This window comes from Paramacrobiotus metropolitanus, unplaced genomic scaffold (assembly GCF_019649055.1).
Source record: "Paramacrobiotus metropolitanus isolate TYO unplaced genomic scaffold, Prichtersi_v1.0 Parri_scaffold0000015, whole genome shotgun sequence".
Taxonomy (NCBI): Eukaryota; Metazoa; Tardigrada; class Eutardigrada; order Parachela; family Macrobiotidae; genus Paramacrobiotus; species Paramacrobiotus metropolitanus.
In genome coordinates, this window is record NW_026570235.1 from 204,996 (window position 1) to 225,877 (window position 20,882).

Genomic DNA, 20,882 nt, shown 5'->3' on the forward strand with positions numbered 1-20,882 from the left:
CGAATTACAGGAATTACACAGTGCGCCAAAATGAGAATTGCGCATACGCTACGTATGACGTAAAGATTGGCGTAAAGACTGGCGCATCACTGTAATACCGAGGCCACTAACTGACCGCAGATTTTACCGAGCACACTACTCTTTTTTATCATGCATGTGTCTTTCGCTTTGTAGAACTTGGTTTTCCACTTTTCCGTCAATATTTAGCTCCCTTGCATCTGGCATCGCGATCACTTACACGTTTGTCTGGTTGGATTGACGGAGTTTTCAAGAGAAAGGACGTTGACGGATGGGATGTGCGACGGACTTACGGAGACTGCGTGAGCGGCACTGTATCGACGGAGTTCCTGAGCCTGAGACGATCATCGCGACCCTGCACGCCATCCGACGCGTCACTGATCATTCGTTAGCTGCGAGATTTATGGAAGTCCTGATTTTTTAACGGCTGAGTGAAAAAAATGTCTTCCCAGTTTTCGGAGGAAGCATGGGACGCTGAACTTATCATTCGTAAGTTACGATAAGTGATAAGTGTAATAGTGTTATTCAGTTACTGTATCCATTTCTACGCTGAATGGGTCTAGAAATCGTCTCATAATTTCGCGAGAACTCCAGAGACTATAATCGAAAAGCTACCTTTTGTACGGCCTCAATCGTATCTCACAAAGGCTTGTTTTGTAGAGAAAAAAATCTAAAACTTTTGAATGTTTTTGAATAAATCGAAATGAGAAGATTTCCATTCCAGAAAGCAGGAAAGATAAGAATATAATTATATACGCTCCACAATTGGGTATACCGTAATTATCGATTTAGAGCCCCAGGGTTACAAATATTTCGAATGCCTCACGGTTTTCTCCAATTACGGGCATGGGCTAGTATTTCAGGAGGAGGGGGTGGCTTGAGTTTTTCAAACTAACTTTTTTTGGCACGAGCTAATATGGGCTTTATGGCGGTTAATTAAGCCTATGGGCTTCTATTTCGGGGGAGCTTATAATGTTCAAATGACCTTAGAGGTGGGCTCGAGCTTTAATTATGGGGAGCTTCTATTGCAGGCCTCAAATTCAACAATTACGGTATAGAAATTGCATTTTATAATAATATAGCCGTTTTTTACGTATAGACGGGCATGGAATGAATCAGAAAGAGAATGCAGCGCTGAAAACGGCTATGACCACCTTGCCGCGCCCTTCGGCCAGAAGAATGTTTGAGGCGATAAACAATCAAGCGTGGCTTATGGTGCGCTTCTTCCTCAATGGCAGCCAACCAATTTTCAATATTGATCCTCAACGTAAGATTGTTCGCTGCGTTGGAAAATCTGGATTCTACAATAAATTTGAGGAGGCGGCGACGTAAGTATTAGCATAGTTTGTTAGTAGCGTGCGCGACCGGAAGTAACAACTGTTAGTTTGTTATCCCAATTGTAACCAAAAAATTTTTCAATTTTAAAATGTGCAGAGAAGTCCAGGAACGTTTATTAAGAAGAGGTTCTATCGTGTTCGCTATCTGAGCGGCAGAATCGCTTGCGCGCATTGCGCGAAGCGTTAATAGCAAACCCGATGCAACAAATTACCAACAAAATGATTATACTACACATTTCAATGCAAGAAAGAATTATTTTTATGTTTTAAGCGAAAAAAAACCGACGATATTCACTACGATTTTTTTAAACCGCAATAAAAATTTCCTTGATTTCAGAAACATTTAATTGGTTCTAATGCAGAAGCAGGATACACTAGAATACGAATAACTTTGTGCAAAGCTTTTTTCAAAACCGTTTAAAATGTGTATAAAATTTGTATTTTTTTACACCCGATGACACTTATTTTTATGCACGGAGCTGGGAAACAGTAATTTAAAAAAACGTTCCACAAAGTTGTTAGCAAATGTTTTTTTCATGTACTGATCAAAAGTTTGGAATTTTCTTAGGTCTTTTTAATTTGTCAAATTGCTCAGTATTCGGCGAGAACTTTCTTTGTGCTACACTTCAGTGGAATGTTCCACTTTCGCGACTCCAGTGCTGCCACAGTCGTATGAGCAAAGAATGACCACTGGCGGCGGCGGGCGCTCACAGAACAGTTCCCATTCGACTTTTATTCTTGCCGCCTTTATTCTACTGCCAGTTATGCTCATTCATTCGGCTGTGCGCTTTTGGCCACAGGTGGCATCTGAGCAGAAAGATCGCCAGTCAGCCAAAATAATAAGCGCAACAATCACAAAAAAATTATAACATTTTAAGTTGCAACTAGATTTAAACGGACTTTGGTCTGGAGGTAGGCCAGACCATGTTGATTGCAGTTACAAAGTTTCGAAAATCAAAAAACCGACGTGGTAGAACCTCTTCTCAACTTTATTTAATTTTTATGTGATCGCCATTTGAATTCTGCATCGACTCAGCCATAGATTGCCCAGATTTTCTGCTTGTGTACGAGTATATTGTATTATTTGTAAATGAGATTACCGTTGGTTCTTTTGACTTAGAAGATTCAATGATGCATATCATCAGCTGCGGGGTCTGGAGCTGCGTGGCAGCCGGGAAACGACGCGCAGGCATGCTGACACAGAAGCAGAAAGTTCTAACAAATGGATTCTAATGCTTGGTTTAAAAGACGCTGGTAAAACCACCATTCTGTATAAGCTGAGTCGCGGTGAGGTAGTGAATACCGCTCCAACCATCGATGGTAAGTGAAGTCTGTGAAGACGGTCTGATTTGTCCGCTTTGATCATGGCTGTAGTGTGTGTGTGTGTGTGGTTGAGATTTCCATTGCGAAACGGTGGAACACGATAACTCCCGATTCCGGGTGTGGGACGTGAGCGGCCATGTACGAAAAATTGAAGGTATGTCGCCGTTAATTCGACATCAATAGCTTGCTATCAAGCTCTCGACATGGCATTTAAATTTGCGAGAAGACACTGATATCTGGGTTTTTAAACGCGTTAATTTTTGTGAAAGAATGTAAGAAAGTTAGTTTAAAAATTCTGATTGACTTTAGAGTTTGTGGGTAGTCAAAATGACGAAGCGTAGAGATAGTTAACGAAGCGGTTAGTCAAGCTTCCCGCAGGTTTTAAGGGCCAGTGGACACCGCTTTGTTAAGTGTTGTTATTCCAGTCTAACTTTTCGTCTAGTTATTACAGCTATTTTCGTTCGCAAAAAAATTCGATAATTATTTCGAGTTTTTTTAAATTTCTGGCAGCTTTTAAAATAAGTCGGCCCGCCAACTTCGCGCGAAATCAGACCCTTTTTTTTAAATTGACTGTTTTTTGCTCGAGTTCAAGCGTTTACTGTTCATTTTCCAAACAGTATCCGCTGGCGTCCGGCAGATCATAATCGATAAATCTTCCTTGAATGCGTCGCATAAAATTCTTCGAGAACCGGTCCGGGTCATGGTTGGACAACGGAAATTGGCAAATGCTACACTGCCCGCAGGTAACAACAATGGGAATTTACAGGTCGATTGCGCCAAGTGTGGGCAGTAACAAAAAATTCCTAGCTGCTACCATTGAAGCTTTGAAGCGTTTTCGTGTTATTTTTATATGATAGTTCGTGTTCTGTAGCAACGCTTTTAGTGATCCGTCTGCGCTCGAAACAAATTCGCAGGGAACAGCAGCCGAATTTCCACATTTCGTTTTTTTTACCAAAATTCGCACAGCTTAATAAGAATTATTCATGTTCATTCAGTAATCTTTTAATAATTTAGCGCTTGAGAACTACCAAATAATTATGTGGTTTTTTAATGGTCATTTTTTAACTTCCGTTGAGTAACCAACATCTTGCCCAACGTGATCCGCGCTCTAGGCAGCCACATTCTCCGGAAGGTAGCTTGTAACATACGAGTTTATGAGAGATATTTCTTGTTGTGAATTCACCGCAAGTAATGGTCGTGCGCGAGTTTGTTGGTAGCCTTTAACAGATGCCTTTTAAGCCCTGCTTTGCTTGCGGAAAAGATTCTAGCTTCAGTATCACTGGATCCGCAAGAAAATGTTACATTTTAAAAATGAGAACATACAATAAAACAGTTTATGGAAGCATTTTTAAATTGATTTTAATAATTACGCAACTGTCCACACTTGGTGCGATAGACCTGTAAGTTCGAGATTGTATGATATTATGGACTGATTTTATTCACACATTCTTCTATCGATAATTTATTTTTTAATCTAAACTTGGTTGCTGGTGCTGTAGGATGCGAACGTCTTTGCATTTGACTAACGTCACTAACATACAAAGTACAAACTGTACTTTGCAGGTTTGATTTTTGTGGTGGATAGTAATGATCGGGGGCGCGTCGTTGAAGCTCGGGAAGAATTGATGCGGATGTTGGCTGAGGATGAATTACGCGATGCTGTTCTGCTTATTTTTGCCAATAAACAGGTACATTGGTATTTCAAGCTGATAGCGGCGATCATATATAACGATTTTAAGATATGTAAACGTTTTTGAAAGACTAATGGTCATTAATCGGTAATTTCCTGGCTTTATTCGAGGTAGCTGAAGATTTAAGTCAATGTTTTTGTAATTTAATTGTCTGGTTTGGAGGTTTCTCACAATTGTCAACCTGAAGTTGCAGCTGTTGTACGTAATTGGGCCGACTGGCCGAGTCTTACTGTTTGTATGTATGTTGGTTTTTTAAATACTGTGTTTTTTTATGGAAATACCTTTTCTGAATTTCCTTGCAGAATTTTCGTTATTTTATTTTACTTTATTTGTTAAGTACGACGGTTGGATGGTATCGATGATGCTTAGTCCTCAAGGTTCTGTTTAGGAATATTGTAAAATATTCTGCTGAAGACCTCTGCAGTAGCCCCTGAGATACCAGTAAACTTTTCTCCTGACTCACTGAACGAAATATGCAGATTGCTGTAAACGGTTGAACGACTCATTGTCAGTTTTGTATTTCGTTAAACTGGTAGTATTTTTTTACAGTAGGTGTGTTTTGACACTGGTTATACGATGTATTGTGTTTAGGATTTGCCGAATGCAATGAACGCAGCAGAAATTACCGAGATACTTGGACTGAATTCCCTCCCAGACCGAATTTTTTTCATTCAAGCCACATGGGCCACGAACGGTGAGATGGGCGGTGACGGCTTGTATGAGGGATTGGACTGGCTTTCTAATCAGCTGTGAACCGAAAATGAGCGGAAATATGACTCCAGACAGCGCGGATCAGCCCATTGTACTGTTGTGTGTGGCCAAAGATGTTTTTTTGTTATTCGTCTCCAGTCTTCATGCCAATTGTGTTTGAGACCCATCCATTGTGGCAACCGTGGAGAAGAGAACACAGTTCGAGAACAATCATCGTAATCACAATCTTTTTTTTGCGATTTCCTCTTTCTCTGCTAATATCTATTTATATGATGACGAAAGTCGCTCTTAACGTGAAAATAATGCAGTAAAAAAGCCATCCTGTGTGTTTTTTTGTTTTCCGTTGGATAACACTTGTATAACACTTGACTGTTTGTATACTTGCTTGCATTTCGCAACACCACCCGCTTTTTAGCTAATCTTTTTTATGGACGAGCCCTTGATTCTTTTAACACTTTTTGGGATGATTATTGAAAAACGATCTGGCCGGTTAACGACTTTGTGAACCGCACGTCTTGTTGAATTAATAGGGAAGGGTGTTAAATTACTTGCTGGGTTATTCGGATTTGTTATTGCAGTATAGTACTGTAATTGATTATATCTATATTATTAATATTATTATGTTCATAACTTATAGCACCTACGTTCACTAATTTTGTTCATCGGTGTGAGATTACTGTACTTCATATTTATTGCACTGGCACTCAAACCTCCACATGCACATACTCTTTAAAATTTTTGAATCGTACGAGCCTTATTTATCGTCTAAAAATTTTTGGTAAACGCAAATACTATGGTCATTTTTAATAACTATGGTGGTTATTGCTTATTAATTACTGGATAATGTATTTTTGTTTTTGTAAGTATTGTTCAAGTATCTCCGTAGTGTAGTTATTGTAAGTATCTCCGTAGGCGGCTGAGGCTGTGTATTCAGTACAAATTTTTTCATTTTTATAGGAAACTTGTGACTGTATCGTTACACTATCGTATCACCAATCTGAATAAAGGCATTCCACTCCAAAAAAAAACTACTGCTCAATGGTTATTGTAGTTATTGAGAAAATACTTTGCTACAAAGCAGTACGTATTGTTAATAATTAATGCACTGTTCGTACAGACGGTACAGTCTGCACTGATCGTGAATTATGGTAACAAGAGTAGAAGTGGGCTACATATAGTAGTACACAGTGTGTACTACACACTACACACTAAAAATAAATCGTGCTGTTTAATAAATTACTAAAAAATCTACTTCGGTAAAATGCTGAATTGAAATTTTGCTTTGCTATCCGGTAAGGTGAATGAAGATAAGACTAGTATGTACAAATTACAATAATGCCGTACAGAGCCAGTCTGTCCCAGAGGCCAGGTACAGTACAGTCAGCATTGTACAGCAATAGCATGTCTCCGTTCCGGGTTAGTAGAGAAACGAGCAAAGTACGCGATCATCCCCTGCCTGCCATAGCCACTTCTTTATGAGTGAGGCTCAGTGAGCTCATATACTCAGTGCGGTCACCCGCCGTTACCGTCATCAGCTGCAGCTTTTTGTTTGGTTTGTCTTTCACCGTTTCACAGGCACTAATCTATTCTTCCCATCGCAGCTGGTATGCCGCGATTCGATTGCACAGTTTGCATTTCGTACTCCACACGATCTCTAGTCTTCCTTGATCTGTCAGCATATGGTATTGGTTTCCATCGTTTCAGCTGAATTGTCATGGTAGAGTAATAGAATCCCACCAACTCCCGCACTATGTAAACGATCAGCGTGCCATCGAAGGGAGCGGATGCTTTTGCCAGAGGCTCGGTTGTGTGGTGGCTCCGCTCTAACACAAAATTCTACACGCAACAATCAACAATGTCTTCCAAGAAACCAAAAACGACAGTGCCACCTGGCCCGACCACTACCAATGGTGTGGGAATAAAACGGCTGAATCGTATGGCACCAATGCAGAAAGACCCGTTAACTGGTTGGAAGTGTCCGTTGTGCACGAATCAGCGGGAACTGGCACCCGAAACATGGCTCAAGCACATGGAAGCGCACGCTGCAGCCATGGTAAGAGAACTGCTTGTTTCATTTTCTGATGTTTGCTGTGGATACCGTTCGCGATGCACCCACTGCGCCTTATCAGTATTCTGGATACGTTACTCGTGCAGTTTTTTGTGTGGAATTGATCGTGACTAGCATGAACGTTTATCGTTGCAGAAGCATGCTCCATCCACGGCATCGGACGGGGCGAAATACATCAGCTCGTTGGCCTATGCCCGGATATTCTCCTTCTATTCGCGTGCACTGCGGGTGCGCCATACGCATCCACAATTCCAGGAACTGGCCAAAAAGATTGCTACGGTCGCGGCCAAGTTTCGCCCCTTTGTTAACTGGAATGCAGTGCTTTCTAGGACGTCACGGCCCACCAGTGTGTCAGGTATGAGGCCTATTTCAACAGGACGAGTATTGGGTAGAATAATGTCTGTAACATTATTGATTTTGGTTTTTATTTTCGCTGCAGTATTTACTTTTTAATTTGATGCACGGTACTGTTCTACTATGCGTTTACGCACTAGACTTACGTCATGCCATCACGACTACCAACTACGTGATAAATTTTTCACAATCAGGCTGCTTCGTATACTCTGCAGTTCTTTTCATCTCGTAGCCGTAAACTTAATCGCCTAATTAAAAATGATTAATTAATAATCTTCTAAACAGAATTATTTGATTGATGATTATTAAGAATTTTTATTTGTCAGTTATTTGTATGAGGCGCTGGCTGTCCCCAATGGAATTTATATAATACGGTATCTCCGCTTTTCGTTTGAATAAATTATATAATTTTTATAAGTACATCGTGATGGAAATTCATATTTCATAACGCTCATTTTCAAACAGTTTCCGCTGGCGGCCGGACGATATCCATTGGCCCGAAAGTGTCTTCTCAAACCCAAGGATCTCATGCGAAAGACCACTCCCCGAATGTATCTGGATTGTCAGTAGACTCGTTTGCGGACGACGTTTGGAATGGTAAAAACAAAGTTGTGGATACCGCTGCTGTAGAGAATCCATCGTCTGCTGCTGGCGACACGCATAAACGACTAGTGGAAAAGGAGGAGGTGTGGGCAGCCTTGGCCATTAACTCCCCGGTTCCCCGTTCGCCTCCAGAATTCCCGGGGGTCATGCCTGTGAATGCTGTTAATCATGCCATAACACTCAGCACCGTGGAATTCCATACTACTCAAGACATACTTATGGATATGAATATCAGCAAGTCAGCCACCGCTACCACTCATCAAGGACCGGTGATGCCGCAGCTTGTGTTGTCGCATATTAACCTGCCTCCAGGTAAAAACAATGGTAATTTAAGTTCGAGATTTTATGAAATAATTTTGTTTATGTATTCTTCCATCGCTGATCTGTTTTGTAATTGTAACCATAGCTGTTTTCTGTGACTGCGCGTATATACAGTAGACTGTTCACTGTTCACCGATTCTGAAATTTGCCGTTTATTGTTTACAGTACTGTTTATTGTATTTTACGACAGCATTATGTCTTTCATTTTGTTAGTTATAATTATGACTGCACTTCGTAATACATTGGCGTGGTATCCGTGATGTTTAGTCCTCAAGGTTCTGTTTAGGAATATCGCGAGATATTTCGCTGAAGAGCTTTATTTGTCCTGAGATACCATTTATGATTGATTGATGAACTTTCTATAAAGTCGTTTATGGGTGTTGATTTGTTGTTACTAAAGAGTAGTCTGAAAATTAGCCGTCTGCAATATGAATATATGTATTAAGACGTTGTTATTTTAATTTGAATATATGTATTAAGACGGTGCCTGAATATATGTATTAAGACGTTGTTATTTTAATTTTAGATTCGGATACGGAAACTGTGCAGAGTGAGGAAAGGACTGAAAAGGTGATTGACAGCAGCGCTGATCCAGTAGTTCCTGTTGCTCAAGAGATTATGCGCGATGATCTGATACCGAAGGATGCTTATATGGAGTGTGATGGAGTTGCTGTGAGTCATGTTGGATCTCGTGGTGATAAGGATGTTGCTCAGCATGTTATGGACAATGCTCAACCTACTGCATTTACTGGAAAACAGTCATTCTCGCGGTATGGCCAACGACGCCGCGGTTCGCGTGTTTCCGGGCGTGGAATCTCAACTGGCAGTAAGTTATCTTGAAGTTAATCTAAATGCCAGTGGGTTGGTCTGGTTTGGAATATAGAGATTACTAAATTGTTGACCGTTAAGATATAAAGTAAGAATGGAATAACTCGTACGGTAATTTCTGTCGGGTTCTGATATTAATGTTTGCTTTGTGTATCAGTAAATTCTTATGCAGCCCTAGCATGTCGCGAACATGCATTTGAGCCTAGGTTTGCAGCCGTTACACAGTCCAAATGTCAAATAACAGTTTTGGGAATGTAAATTGAAATAGTTTTGTTGAATTACTATAATTCTGTAGTTTTTTATTAGCGCAGATTCCCTGTTTATACGCACGAATTCGTTTTTGCCTAATAAAAATACACTTTTGCTCTAGTTCGCGGAGTGAAAACGCTGTATACATCGGGACTGCGCTATCGACGACGGTTCGGACTCAAACAACACAGTGTGCGCCGGAAAGGAAAACGGCGATTGCCGAAGACTGTGACTGCTCCCAAGTGTTCTACGGATGATTTATCGGGTGAGCTATTTTTTTCATTGAACACAATCGAATCTTGCTTGTCACGTTCTGTTTGTAAAGTTTTAGCCCAGGCCGCGATGTCGGACATGTCGTTTTCGGTGCTGGTTCTTCACGCTCCTGCACCATCGAAGATGATGCTCTTGAATCCGGATAGTGAAGGAGAAGAGCTGGAGTTTGTCCTTCGTGAAGGCGATGAACGCCAGGAGATCGCCTGCTTGGATAAAGAAATGCTGGAGTCCTACTTTAACCAGCGTGATGACAACACTTTCGAGTGCTTCCACTGCACGTTCACCACCCTGGACAAGTCGGACATATACTGTCACGCGGCCGACCACATGCTGAATGCTGTGCGGGATTCAGTCAGTCTACCGGAAATACAACGTAATGTGCAGGCACCTTTTGGCGACTTTCCATCGGGTCGTGAAGTGGAATACGACAACGGGTACGATTCGGAACCGGATTCGGACGCTTCCGATGCTGCCGATTCTCCCGCTATATCAACTCCGGAATCAGTGGCGACGGCGCGTGTGACGCGGAAACGCGGTCGTCCACGAAAAAATGCGTATGACGGTTATGTAATATTGTTCTGGTGACAATTTGACTGGTGATTTGGTTGGGTGTAGGTTGGCGAGTTCGGATGCGTCGTTGACGTCTCTGGATGCGGGACCATCGGGATTGCAGTCTGAGTCACGCGATACATCGCGCTCAACCCGTTCCAGCTCCCTGTGTAGCGAGGATAATTCGTCGATGGAGATGGATGATGAGAGAGTGCATACGCGGAGCAAACAGCCAAAATGTCCAGCGGGCGTTAAAGGAAACGGGAAGAAGACAAATGCGACGCCGTATCACAACAGGTATGTACCTTTGATGGGTTCTGTCGGGTTTCTTGTGAAATTAACATGAGGGTTGGCTTTGGGGCACTTTCATGGGGCTTATGTGCGCTCGTGGTGGAAATGCAGTGGGCTTTGGGTGTTCTTACGATTATCGCATGACGCATGTTCATAGGTTCATAGCGTTTGCACTTACAAATTACAGTTATTAAATTCAACACTGAAATGTAAACGACCAGGATTTCTCATTGCGTTGTTCCTTTCGTTATTCGTTGAATTTACCAGTAAGTAATTTCGTAAACTGTAAGCCATTGACTGCTGCCGTTGTTTGAATTTAGATTTTTGTAAGTTTTTGCTTTTGACGAATGGGGATGGGACGGACATTTTGTAGACATTCGTTGAGTTTTAATTTCCCTGCTGGTGGCTTGATACTAACAACGCATGCGGCATTTAACTAACCATGAGGCGTGAGCACTACATTTATACGGTTTGGGACACAGAACGATATAGCATTCATGAATAGTTTCATCTTTTCTTTTGCATGATGATATACTCACATTGTTCCGGTCATGCATTGAAATTGCTAACAATAAGTAACTTACAAGACTGCAAACGTAACATGCTATATTCTCAGGTCGCATGCCCTTTTATACCGCGTTAATGGATTCAGTCTGTACCAGTCGGAGTACTATAAGTCCCGTGATGGTGCCGCGCTGAGAGGCCTTGACAACCCCAACAGCGCCGTGGGCCTCATATGGAAACGGGAACCGGCCAGTGTCCGCGAGAAATGGTCGCGCCGGGCACAGCGACAGACGCGCCTGGTTAATGAAATCATGCACAAAAAGGGCTTCCGCCAGCCTTTCAAGGATTTGGCGGAGGATGAGAAAAGGATGCTAGTTAGCGCGGCACTGCGTAAAATGAGAAAGGGCTCTTGGGCGACAGATGACAAACGGGGGTGAGTTGTCAGGTTTCTGGGCGGTATACAATATTTCACAAATGCTCCTCAGTACGGTGCTGGCGGTATTTCTTGGTACACTATTTTTTGGTACCTTTTGTTCTCCCTTTTTTATTCACTCAGATAATTTTGATACCGGTGGGTGGGTTTTCTTAAAAATTGTTTTTGTTTCTCTTTTTTTACTTTGTTTGTACGATTTCTTTCATGCTTTTTAAGATTTATTCTTCTGAAGTTTCTGAGCCTCCTGAACGTTGTGATTTCTCTAAACTGCACGGCATTTTTGTCATTTGCAGACAGTGCAACTGCATGATGCAAGCTGTAAAATTTGTATGAACTCCTGGCAGTGAGTTTATGGTTTTGCACTGGGTGGTGATTTTGCTTGTATTATTGCTAGTCTAAGGTTTGCGTTGAGGCTGTCGACATTGTTTTCCGCTTTTCCGTACTTATTTTCCTGACGTAGTTTTTTCGGTTTGAAAAATAGTTCATTTACTAACGACTGCATAACATTCTCGTTTAAAATAAAGAGAAAGAGCCTGTCTGGCGTCGAGTAGGTTTAGGACTCCTGGAGGCGGGAAAGTAGGACATGGGAAAAAGAAGTATACGTGCAATGGATACGGAATGTTCGTACAGCACATTTCCCGTGGGATCTACGGATTCGGAATGCACATTAAACATGCTTCCGCACAATGGAATAGTATGTCAGCTGTTGCAAAGCAGAAATGGGTAAAAAAAGCTGAGCAGCGGGAGGCTATGGTGCAGGAGATTATGGCCGAGCGCGGCATCCAGCAGCTGTGGAGAGAGGTTGATAAGAGCGAACAAAGGGATATCTTAAAGCAGGCTTCCCTAATGTTGGACCAGGAACGCTTGACTGATTAAGTTAGTAAAACAAATGTTAAAATTACAAATGTTTTAAGGTGAAATTATTTTCTTAATTAGTTTTGTGAAAGGTTGTCATTTTCGAACATATGGATTTTGGTTATGCTGATGAACTTGTTGATTGCTTTCAACTTTTACAGCCGTAGATGTGATATTCTCCAAACAGTTTTATTTTCTGAATGATTTTTTTATTGCTGGTAATGTGAATTACAGTTCTTTTACTTTTAATATAGGAAATTTTTGTTGGTTGGATTTACGGTGATAGCGAGATTTTAATGAGTCCTATTTTTGGTTCTTGCAGGTGTGATGGAACCTTAATCACTTTCAGTACTTCTATTGTATTTGCTGTTTGAACAGGTTTTAAACATCGAAAATTTTATCGTGACTCAATTTTGGAAATGTTTTAAAGAACGTAATTTTGAATTCTCATGCGTGTAAACTGTAACGCGAACTGTTGCAATGTTTATTCAGATCGTACAGTTTTTAATTGAATGTTATATTCCTGGGTGTGCACATGATTTTGAAGGGTTCCTTGATTTTCTAGTTAATGCCGTGAAATGAAATGCCCGATGTGATTTTGTAAATAAAACTGCATTCATGGAAGTCTGGATTCGCTGCCTACCGAATGTCATCATATCAAACAAAATACACACAATTGCCAGTCAAAGGATGTGTACAGTAGTGTACTCATCTGGTCTTCGATATGTATTGGACATTTTCGCTAGGGTAGATTGCTTCGCCAACCGGACACTCAGCTGTACATTCGTTCAGAAGTGAGAGAGCCGTCTCATTCATGGGATGAGACAGTTTCCGACTCAGGTCAGCCGCGCAATGGAATATAGCAAAATGTGAAATGGCTGAATCTTGAATGTTATAGCCCACTCACGTACAGCTGAGTGTCCGGTTCACGGAGCCGTAATGAAAGTATCGAAGAATGTCAAAGTATATTTAACCTTAATCCACAGACGTAATGCTAACTCGTTTAAACATTCCGTCCAACAGAAGTAACCCTTCCGTGTGTCTGTGTGTGAACGTGCTTGTGATTGTGGTTGCATTGCGTGCTTACCTGTTTGCAGATCGCAGTTGTCTACGCCAACCAACCGAGCGGGATCATCTGGTTCACGAGGAATGCCGGTGTCACGGGAAACATCCGTAGCGCGCTCCACCCGTTCGCAGGCGGTGCGAAAACATGAAGCGGTCCCGATCAAGGTGGAGCCGGAAGACGAAGTGGAAACTGGCCGGAAGCCACTGAAACGAAAAGCGGATGGCAGAGGAATCGGGAAGAAGAAACTGGCCACACCCAGCGAAAAGTAAGCAACTAAAATACTGCATGGTATTCTGGGTGGTGGACTGCTCTAGGTGGGATTCTATTTTTCGCTCGCGGAATGTGCTTGTCGATGCTTCTGTGTACTCGCCGGCTTGGCAACTTTGCATATGGATGTGTTTGGCGATGTCCTGCATTCGCGTGTCGTAATCCCGAATCGAGTGGTGAATTTTTAAGATTCGATTTTAAGTTAGCTAATCTTAAATTTTTTTTCAGTGCATTATTTACATTTTTTTTAAATTTTGGGCGGACAGTTAAGCCTAGCGCAGTAGCACCATAGTAGTTTCGAATATTTCTTTGTTACTAAACACAGTAAATGCAGTGTTTTCGAAGCTTCTTTAGTTTACAATTGCATATATATGTGTTATGTGTTAATTGTATTTATATGTGAATTTTTGTATCCCAAGATTTTTGCGCTCTCGAGGCTGTTTGCATGTGAAGGATGTAAATTAATTGCCAGATTCTAGAGTGATCATAGCAGTTCTAATTGCAAATTCTGAGGTACATAGTATCCATAACTCCAACAGTATACGTGTGACCGTTCATTTTAAGTTTTGTAAAAGTTTCTGTCTCATGCGAATGGTAAAAGGGTGTTAGGTGGCGGAGCTAGACTCACAATACAAATACCGCAGCTTGTGTATTGTGCAGCGCTACTTGCTTTCATTGACTGTATGAACGCTTTTTCCATGAGATTCTTTATTTTCTTGCAACCAGGGAATACGATAAAATGAGTCCATTCATTAACAAATGGAAATACAAATAAATTACACTACAAATGTGTCGCGCATGCGATTATTACGCCGCCATGAGCGTAATACATCATTGTGCGTATTCTCAGGTTAGATGGCCAGTTGTACTACATTAGCGGATACAATTTATACCAATCGGAGTACTACAAACATTTCCGCGATACTGATGTCCTGAACGACTACGACAACCCCGGGAAAGCGTTGGGCGACCGTTGGAAGCAAGAAGAGGAGCGTTTCCGGGAGAAATGGCGACAACGTGCGCAACGCCAGACGGCCTACGTTAATGAGATCATGCAGGAGCAGGGTTATCGGGCCTTTAAGGATCTGACGGAAGTTGAGAGAGACATGTTGATTAGTGCGGCGCGCAGTAGGATGAGGGAGGGCACACGGGCTGGGGATGAGAAAGCGGGGTGAGTGTGATTTTGGGGAACTGTGTGTACAGCGCTGCATCTGCTGCATGGGTTGGCAGTTGTTTTGAATGCGGATGGGTTTGCTCGTTTTTGAGTTGTACGCACGTTTGCCCGCTAATGGTTTTCGGGTTTAAATATTTCTGCTTTTTCATACAAAATTTGCTCAGTGATATCCTCTATGAGTATGATATGTTTTTATGCAGTTGCTTTTGAATACAGATTGGTTTCCCATTTTTATGTGTTGTTGTATTATGCATGTATACGTTTACCGCTAAAAAGTTTCTTGGTTTAAAAATTTGTGTTTTTGACTTGGAAATTTTGCCTTCATATTTTTGGGCATACTTTTTTTCATACTTTTTTATGGATTGTTATCTGTGATTGATTTGCAAGATGGCTTGCTGCTATCTGGACATTGTTGGTGTGTTGTTGATAGTTCTGTTGATTTTGTTTTTAGTTGATTTCCGCACTAAATACTTATGAGGAAAATCGAAATTTCCTAAGTACAAAGTAATTTTTGTGCGAAGTAAAACGAGTGATTCTCCGTTGCGTGTATCATTCCCGGTATAAAAACAGTTGCTCCAAAACGTCTAGCACCCGTGGTATATGCAGCGGTGGATTCCCTTTCGATCCGGCGTGACTTCGTTTCAGTGTGAATTTCAGCACGTTTCTGCAACAAAGTGTAGTTAGACATTTAAGCGCGAGCATAAGCCTCTCGGGCGTTGAGTACAGGCACCGTGGGAAACGGGAGCATCGACGGCCAGGACGGGATTATCATTGTGTTGGATACAGTGCGTATGTACGGTATGTGGCCAGGACGGGGGAAAAGTTTAAAGGGAAGGGCGGGATGCTGAAGGCAATCCGTACGCACTGGAATGCCATGCCGGACGCCGAGAAGCAGTCGTGGGAAGCCAAAGCGAAACAACGGGAGGCCCTGGTCGCTTCGATTATGGCACAGCGCGATATTCGGAAGAAATGGACACAAGTATCTTGCGAGGAGCGGAAGGATATTATCCAACGGGCTGACCAGATGACGGAGCAAATCCAGGCACACTTTGGAGGTATGATACAAATCCGGTGAAATTTGTTCGTGTTTCAGAATTCGCTACAGTTTATTGTTTTCATTCACTGCTGTATAATGTTTTTGCTGTAGTAGACGACATCCATTTATCCGCATTTGAAATTATAAGTAAAAGTTAGTTGTGTAGAAATACGCACAAATAAGATACGTTGATTATTTATTTGTGCATATCAAACTCCATGTAAGTATGTACTTGTTGAAGTTGACCTTGATTGCGTCACTCTCGAAGTCCGATTATCCTGTTTTGTTATTGTCGATTTCCTCAACAAATACCATTCTCCCTAATTCATATCTTTAACAGCGAATATCAGGGCTAGAATAATAATTGAAAAGCAAAGTTAAGGTGCAGTAAATACTTTTATTAAAAATTTCCATATGGAGCATTTTGTGTTTGATGATGGATTCAGTATGCAAATTCGGAAATCTTGTACATACAGACAAACCAATCTTGCATGGGTGAATGCAGCGACTTTGCATGTGTTTGCAACTTTCCTTTTGTGACTGAAATTCTTTTTTATCGTTCTTTCAGGTGACGCCGTTGCCGACTCGCCGGTGATGGATGATTTGCAGTCTACATTGTGCCTTTAACAATCCTCTTTTGTTTTTACTATTGTGTACTGTACTGTTCCAGATTGCCACTTTACATATAATATGATCTAAATTTTTTGGTTAATTGGATCATCCAATTTGGATGTACATATGACTTTCGTCCTTTTTTAACCCTCGGTGAGATAGAAAGGTTTTACTTTGCTTTGCTTTCGGTGCCAGATATCGAGCAGTACACGTAGTAAAGACGGTTTAGGAAATGCTGCGCCATGTAAAACAGCGTTAAAAAACATGATCACCCATAAAATATGGAAAACAGTTACTTATTACTAATGTTAGAGACGTGTATGATATTTTCGCCAGCTTTTTCCTTTCATACTTTAATTTGGAATGGTTCTGTCGGCATGGGCATGATTCTGATATGTGTTTCCCTGCATGCATGTATGATTGACCGGTGGCGGGGGCGAAAAACCCTGGCTTATATAGCCGTGTAGATGTGTGAATTGTGGACTGTCTTGAAAGGGATGCCGGCATTGATGACTTCCATCTGACCGGGTGCCAGTTGTTCGTCCAGCAGTTTATGGCGGTGGACTGTAAGGATAAACCGCGGGATCCGCTGACGGTGTGGCGCAGCTTCACGCCCCTCCAGCAGCGGCAGTGGAATGCCGAAGCCATGGAGAAGGTGTGCGCGGTGCACAAGATTATGCGCGATCAACGCTGCAATGTGCCCTTCCGCCAGCTGCGGCGCACCCTCAAGCGGCATATTCTCATGACGGCGGATCTGTGCTTGGCGGACGGGACCCATTTCAACAAGCTAAAGCTGACCAATGCTGACGTTTTTGAAGGTAAATATTTAGCCGTACTAATAAATATGTGATTTTGAGTAATAAATTAGTAATGTAATTCAGTAATTTAATTTAAATATTTGTTTTAATTCACATAAATTAATAATTTAGTCAAATAATTTTGTTTTGAATGCTTAATTGAATTCTGCGGTTTTTTTCATCCACAGAGTCGTCGAATTCCACGGAAGAGTCGACGGATGAGGATACGCCGGTGATTGCGAATCCGTTACTGATGCGAGCCGGCTGAGTCGTTCCGTTAAACGGTTTTAACGTATTTTGTGTTCCTTTCTCTCTCATATCGCACCGTTAAAAAGTTCATTTTTCTTTGCGTGTCTTGTTAATTCTCTTGTCGCTCAATTTTGCAAGCCTGCGATTTTTTTACTTAATTTTTTGTGCTAATTACTAATAATTAAAGCTGCGAAATTGTTTTGCGCTGATTTGTTATTTTTTCTAATCAGTGAATTTTGTGAGATAGTTGTGACGAATCTGTGGAAAATGTTATTAAAAAAATAACCGCGATCAGTTTCGGGAAATTATGCACATAGTCGATGCGCGAACAATCGCCATTTTAGTATTTGGTGCACTGGAATTAGTAGTCTTTCTACAGACAAACACCTTGAAAGGTCAGTCAACGATATTGGCCCACATGTTATATCGTAAAAGTTGAATTATGCATAAGTACTCAACTGTACTTGTATCGATGTTATTCGGATTTGCACCGGTGCTGATAGTTATACTTCGCGATTCCAGAGTGCAGGTGACTAGTCCGAGGTGGCGAGAAGTGTCAGGATCGCTGCAGCCGGATATCTGTATGGAGGCTATGGATCTGGATTCGGATGCGGAAATGGAGGGGCACGAGCGACCGGATTGGGAGCCGGTGCAGAAAAAAGCCAAGAAACCCCGTCGGCGGTGTACGAAACAGTAAGCATCCATTAGTATCTGTGTATCGCATCCATTAGTATCTGTGGTATCGCATAGCAGGATCGGATGATATGTTTTATGTTGCTGGTTGTATTACAATGGAAAATATACGGTCAGCTACGTTTTTAAAAAAACACACTGCGCGATTTAATTCGATTTTTGTATTAATTGTGGCTAGGTGGTAAGTAATCAAAAAATGACTGTAATAAAAATTCAAAACTATTAAGTACGTACTACGTCGTAACACCCGTAACAATTACGGATTTTAATAATTGCCGGCTTTTTAGAGCCACTTAGCCACTTTTTTAGGTCACTTTTTGAGCCACTTTTTTACGTCCATTAGCTACAGTCTGACAGATAGTCTTAAGCCATACCGAAAATTTATTTCGTAATGGTTTTGTTTGGACCGTGTGATTAAATGTTAACTGGTGTTGTTTCTAATGAATTAATACTTATCCGGTGATCGTGAATTTCTCCTGGACCACAATCAACTTGCGAATTGCAGGAAAGAGGAAAGTAAACCTGTGAGCCGGAAAGGACAGGGTAACTACAGTTGCAACGGATACGGCCTGTTTGTCGGATATATTTACGAGGTCATGGTTAAGAAGCCAGGCCTACAAAACACTCAAAGCGCCGCCGACCTGTGGAAAGCCATGTCGGAGACGGAGCAGCAGCGCTGGAAGCAGAAGGCGGACCACCGGAAAGCGGCAGTGAAGGAGCTGATGAAACAGCGCGGTACTAAGCGCTTCTGGTCGGCGCTGAGCAAGGAGGAACAACGGGACATCTTGGCTGCGGTCTACAAGATGGAGAGTGAGGCGACATTCGACCGGAACGAGTCGGAAGGTAGATTGTCTGATGAAAATATTAACTTATACTGTACATTCATTATACATACAGCATACTTGTACTCTGCATTACATCTACCTAAACACCGGCAAAAACAGACATTGTATTGTACATTAAATTGTATCAAATAATAAATAATGCGTTGCATTCAGTAATGTGTTGTATTGTATTAATTAATAAATGAGAGGAAATTGGAAAGGATACTTTTTTCAGTGTCGCTTAAATGAAGTTCAAGTTTCTTCTGGAAGTGAGTCGAGTATTTATTTGCGTAATTTATCTGAGCAATGTCTGTAAAATTACGTGGTAATTATTTGGTTTAGTATCAAACAGGGCATAACCCTGAAATTGTGGATTTGCCTTTAACCGCAGTTATTAATGTTTTCTCTAAACAACATCTGGTATTTCTGATAATCACACGTAATACCGTTTTTTTGCAGAATCCCCGTGTGCGATTGATTGTTGAATCTGCGGATTACTTACTCGTTGTATTTATTTGATGACTAATTTTGTGATGTTCAATAAGCTGCGGTATTCCTATAGATTAACCAGATTTGCGGATAACTGTTTCACCATGTTTTTAATGTTGCAGGATTTATTTTTTTATTGTTTTCTGACCCTTGCGATACTGGATGCATCTAGTGCATGGGATAATGTGATGTTAAGATGCACTTTGCTTTATTAGAATTTTTTTATAACCTTATCGGTATTTCGTGTCCATCTTAATGTCGGTTAATTAATCGTTTTCAGCATTTTTGTATTAGTGCCTTTGCCCACCACTAATGGTATGATCTGTTTTTATCTGTGTTTGTTGGTGTAGATCGGAGTAGATCCCCTAGAGGCTTGTTTTGTTGTTGACGACTGTGGTAAAAGTACTTAACTACTTAGTGAATAATGTGAATAAAACCCTACTAACTGATTCCCGATTGGAAATGCGACTGCGTTAATTTTAGTGAATACAGTCACAATTATTCAGCACGAATGCACTCGTATATGTGCTCGTGTATTACTTATTTATATCTTTTATTTGCGTGCACCGGAAAAATATGGGATATTTAATTATCCATGTTAGGTGATCGTGTTAAGAAAACCGCTGCAACGGAAACGCGTTCGTTCTTTGCATGGTGTAAAGTGTACATAGATTAGCCAAATCATACGAGTATCAACCACGCCCGGCGGGCTAAAGGTCACCGGAAAGATTTGACGACGACGATATGATTCCAGGATGTGTCGTGTTTACAGCATGTACTATATTTAGTGAAAGAACTGCGAATTGAAGAAAGGCTAAAATTACAGACGAGCACCCGAATAATTCATGCATACAGAAAGGATCAATTACTGAGGGTGTGCATTCGAAGCGGCTGCCGGCATTCTTCGAAAACATTCAAATTGTGCGTCATTAACCTGATCAACACAATAACAAGCTGCGCCCACGTTTCCTGCAGATGACCCGATTTTCCGGTTTCTTGAGTGTTTATGCCCGCCAGGATGTGATAGATTTTCAATACTTCAACATCAAAAGAAACGTGCACATGCATATGCACTAAAAAATCTTTTTCAACATCCCGTTAGAAGATGCAGGATACTCATATTTGGTCAGCCTGTGAACTGCAGAACAGTTGTGTATATTGCAGTTTATTACACTAAATATGTATTAATAGTACATTGTTCGTTATGCGTATATTATGCATTTATTTATTATAATAAATATGTACTTCTACGTGGTAACTTAAAATG

General features: G+C 41.2%; 2 protein-coding genes across 15 annotated transcripts; both read left to right on the forward strand.

Moving 5' to 3' along the window:
* Positions 1-92: 92 nt before the first annotated feature.
* LOC129584879 (ADP-ribosylation factor 1-like) lies at positions 93-5,635 on the forward strand. Of its 3 annotated transcripts, none has more exons than XM_055477274.1 (7): positions 94-507; positions 1,118-1,346; positions 2,479-2,675; positions 2,752-2,832; positions 3,296-3,421; positions 4,242-4,366; positions 4,961-5,635. In XM_055477274.1, exons 1-7 carry the CDS (start codon positions 459-461, stop codon positions 5,120-5,122), a joined length of 969 nt encoding a protein of 322 aa, XP_055333249.1. In that variant the 5' UTR covers positions 94-458; the 3' UTR covers positions 5,123-5,635. The 3 variants fall into 3 exon arrangements, with proteins under 3 accessions (XP_055333250.1, XP_055333249.1, XP_055333248.1); XM_055477273.1 differs by having other exon boundaries at positions 95-507; positions 2,476-2,675; XM_055477275.1 differs by lacking the exon at positions 3,296-3,421 and having other exon boundaries at positions 93-507; positions 2,476-2,675.
* A 951-nt stretch (positions 5,636-6,586) lies between these two features.
* LOC129584871 (uncharacterized) lies at positions 6,587-20,014 on the forward strand. 12 transcript variants are annotated; one of them, XM_055477253.1, is made up of 12 exons: positions 6,587-7,133; positions 7,284-7,503; positions 7,968-8,429; positions 8,953-9,252; positions 9,625-9,768; positions 9,829-10,330; positions 10,392-10,622; positions 11,233-11,553; positions 13,506-13,739; positions 14,592-14,912; positions 17,059-17,381; positions 17,549-17,900. In XM_055477253.1, the coding sequence occupies exons 1-12, from the start codon at positions 6,936-6,938 to the stop codon at positions 17,626-17,628; spliced, it is 3,336 nt and encodes a 1,111-aa protein (XP_055333228.1). In that variant the 5' UTR covers positions 6,587-6,935; the 3' UTR covers positions 17,629-17,900. The 12 variants fall into 12 exon arrangements, with proteins under 12 accessions (XP_055333228.1, XP_055333230.1, XP_055333231.1 ...); XM_055477255.1 differs by lacking the exon at positions 17,549-17,900 and adding an exon at positions 15,642-15,970 and having other exon boundaries at positions 16,520-17,194; XM_055477260.1 differs by lacking the exons at positions 14,592-14,912; positions 17,059-17,381; positions 17,549-17,900 and adding exons at positions 18,132-18,302; positions 18,808-19,145; positions 19,362-20,013 and having other exon boundaries at positions 6,588-7,133.
* The last annotated feature ends 868 nt before the right edge of the window (positions 20,015-20,882 follow it).

Excerpts from the sequence above, each read along its gene's own strand:
- LOC129584879 (XM_055477273.1), top strand. The coding sequence starts at position 459 with ATGTCTTCCCAGTTTTCGGAGGAAGCATGGGACGCTGAACTTATCATT. Across the intron at positions 508-1,117 it reads GGACGCTGAACTTATCATTC|ACGGGCATGGAATGAATCAG; the intron begins GTAAGTTACGAT and ends TTTTACGTATAG. Across the intron at positions 4,367-4,960 it reads TTATTTTTGCCAATAAACAG|GATTTGCCGAATGCAATGAA; the intron begins GTACATTGGTAT and ends TATTGTGTTTAG.
- LOC129584871 (XM_055477253.1), top strand. The coding sequence starts at position 6,936 with ATGTCTTCCAAGAAACCAAAAACGACAGTGCCACCTGGCCCGACCACT. Across the intron at positions 13,740-14,591 it reads CTGGCCACACCCAGCGAAAA|GTTAGATGGCCAGTTGTACT; the intron begins GTAAGCAACTAA and ends GCGTATTCTCAG. Across the intron at positions 17,382-17,548 it reads CAATGCTGACGTTTTTGAAG|AGTCGTCGAATTCCACGGAA; the intron begins GTAAATATTTAG and ends TTTCATCCACAG.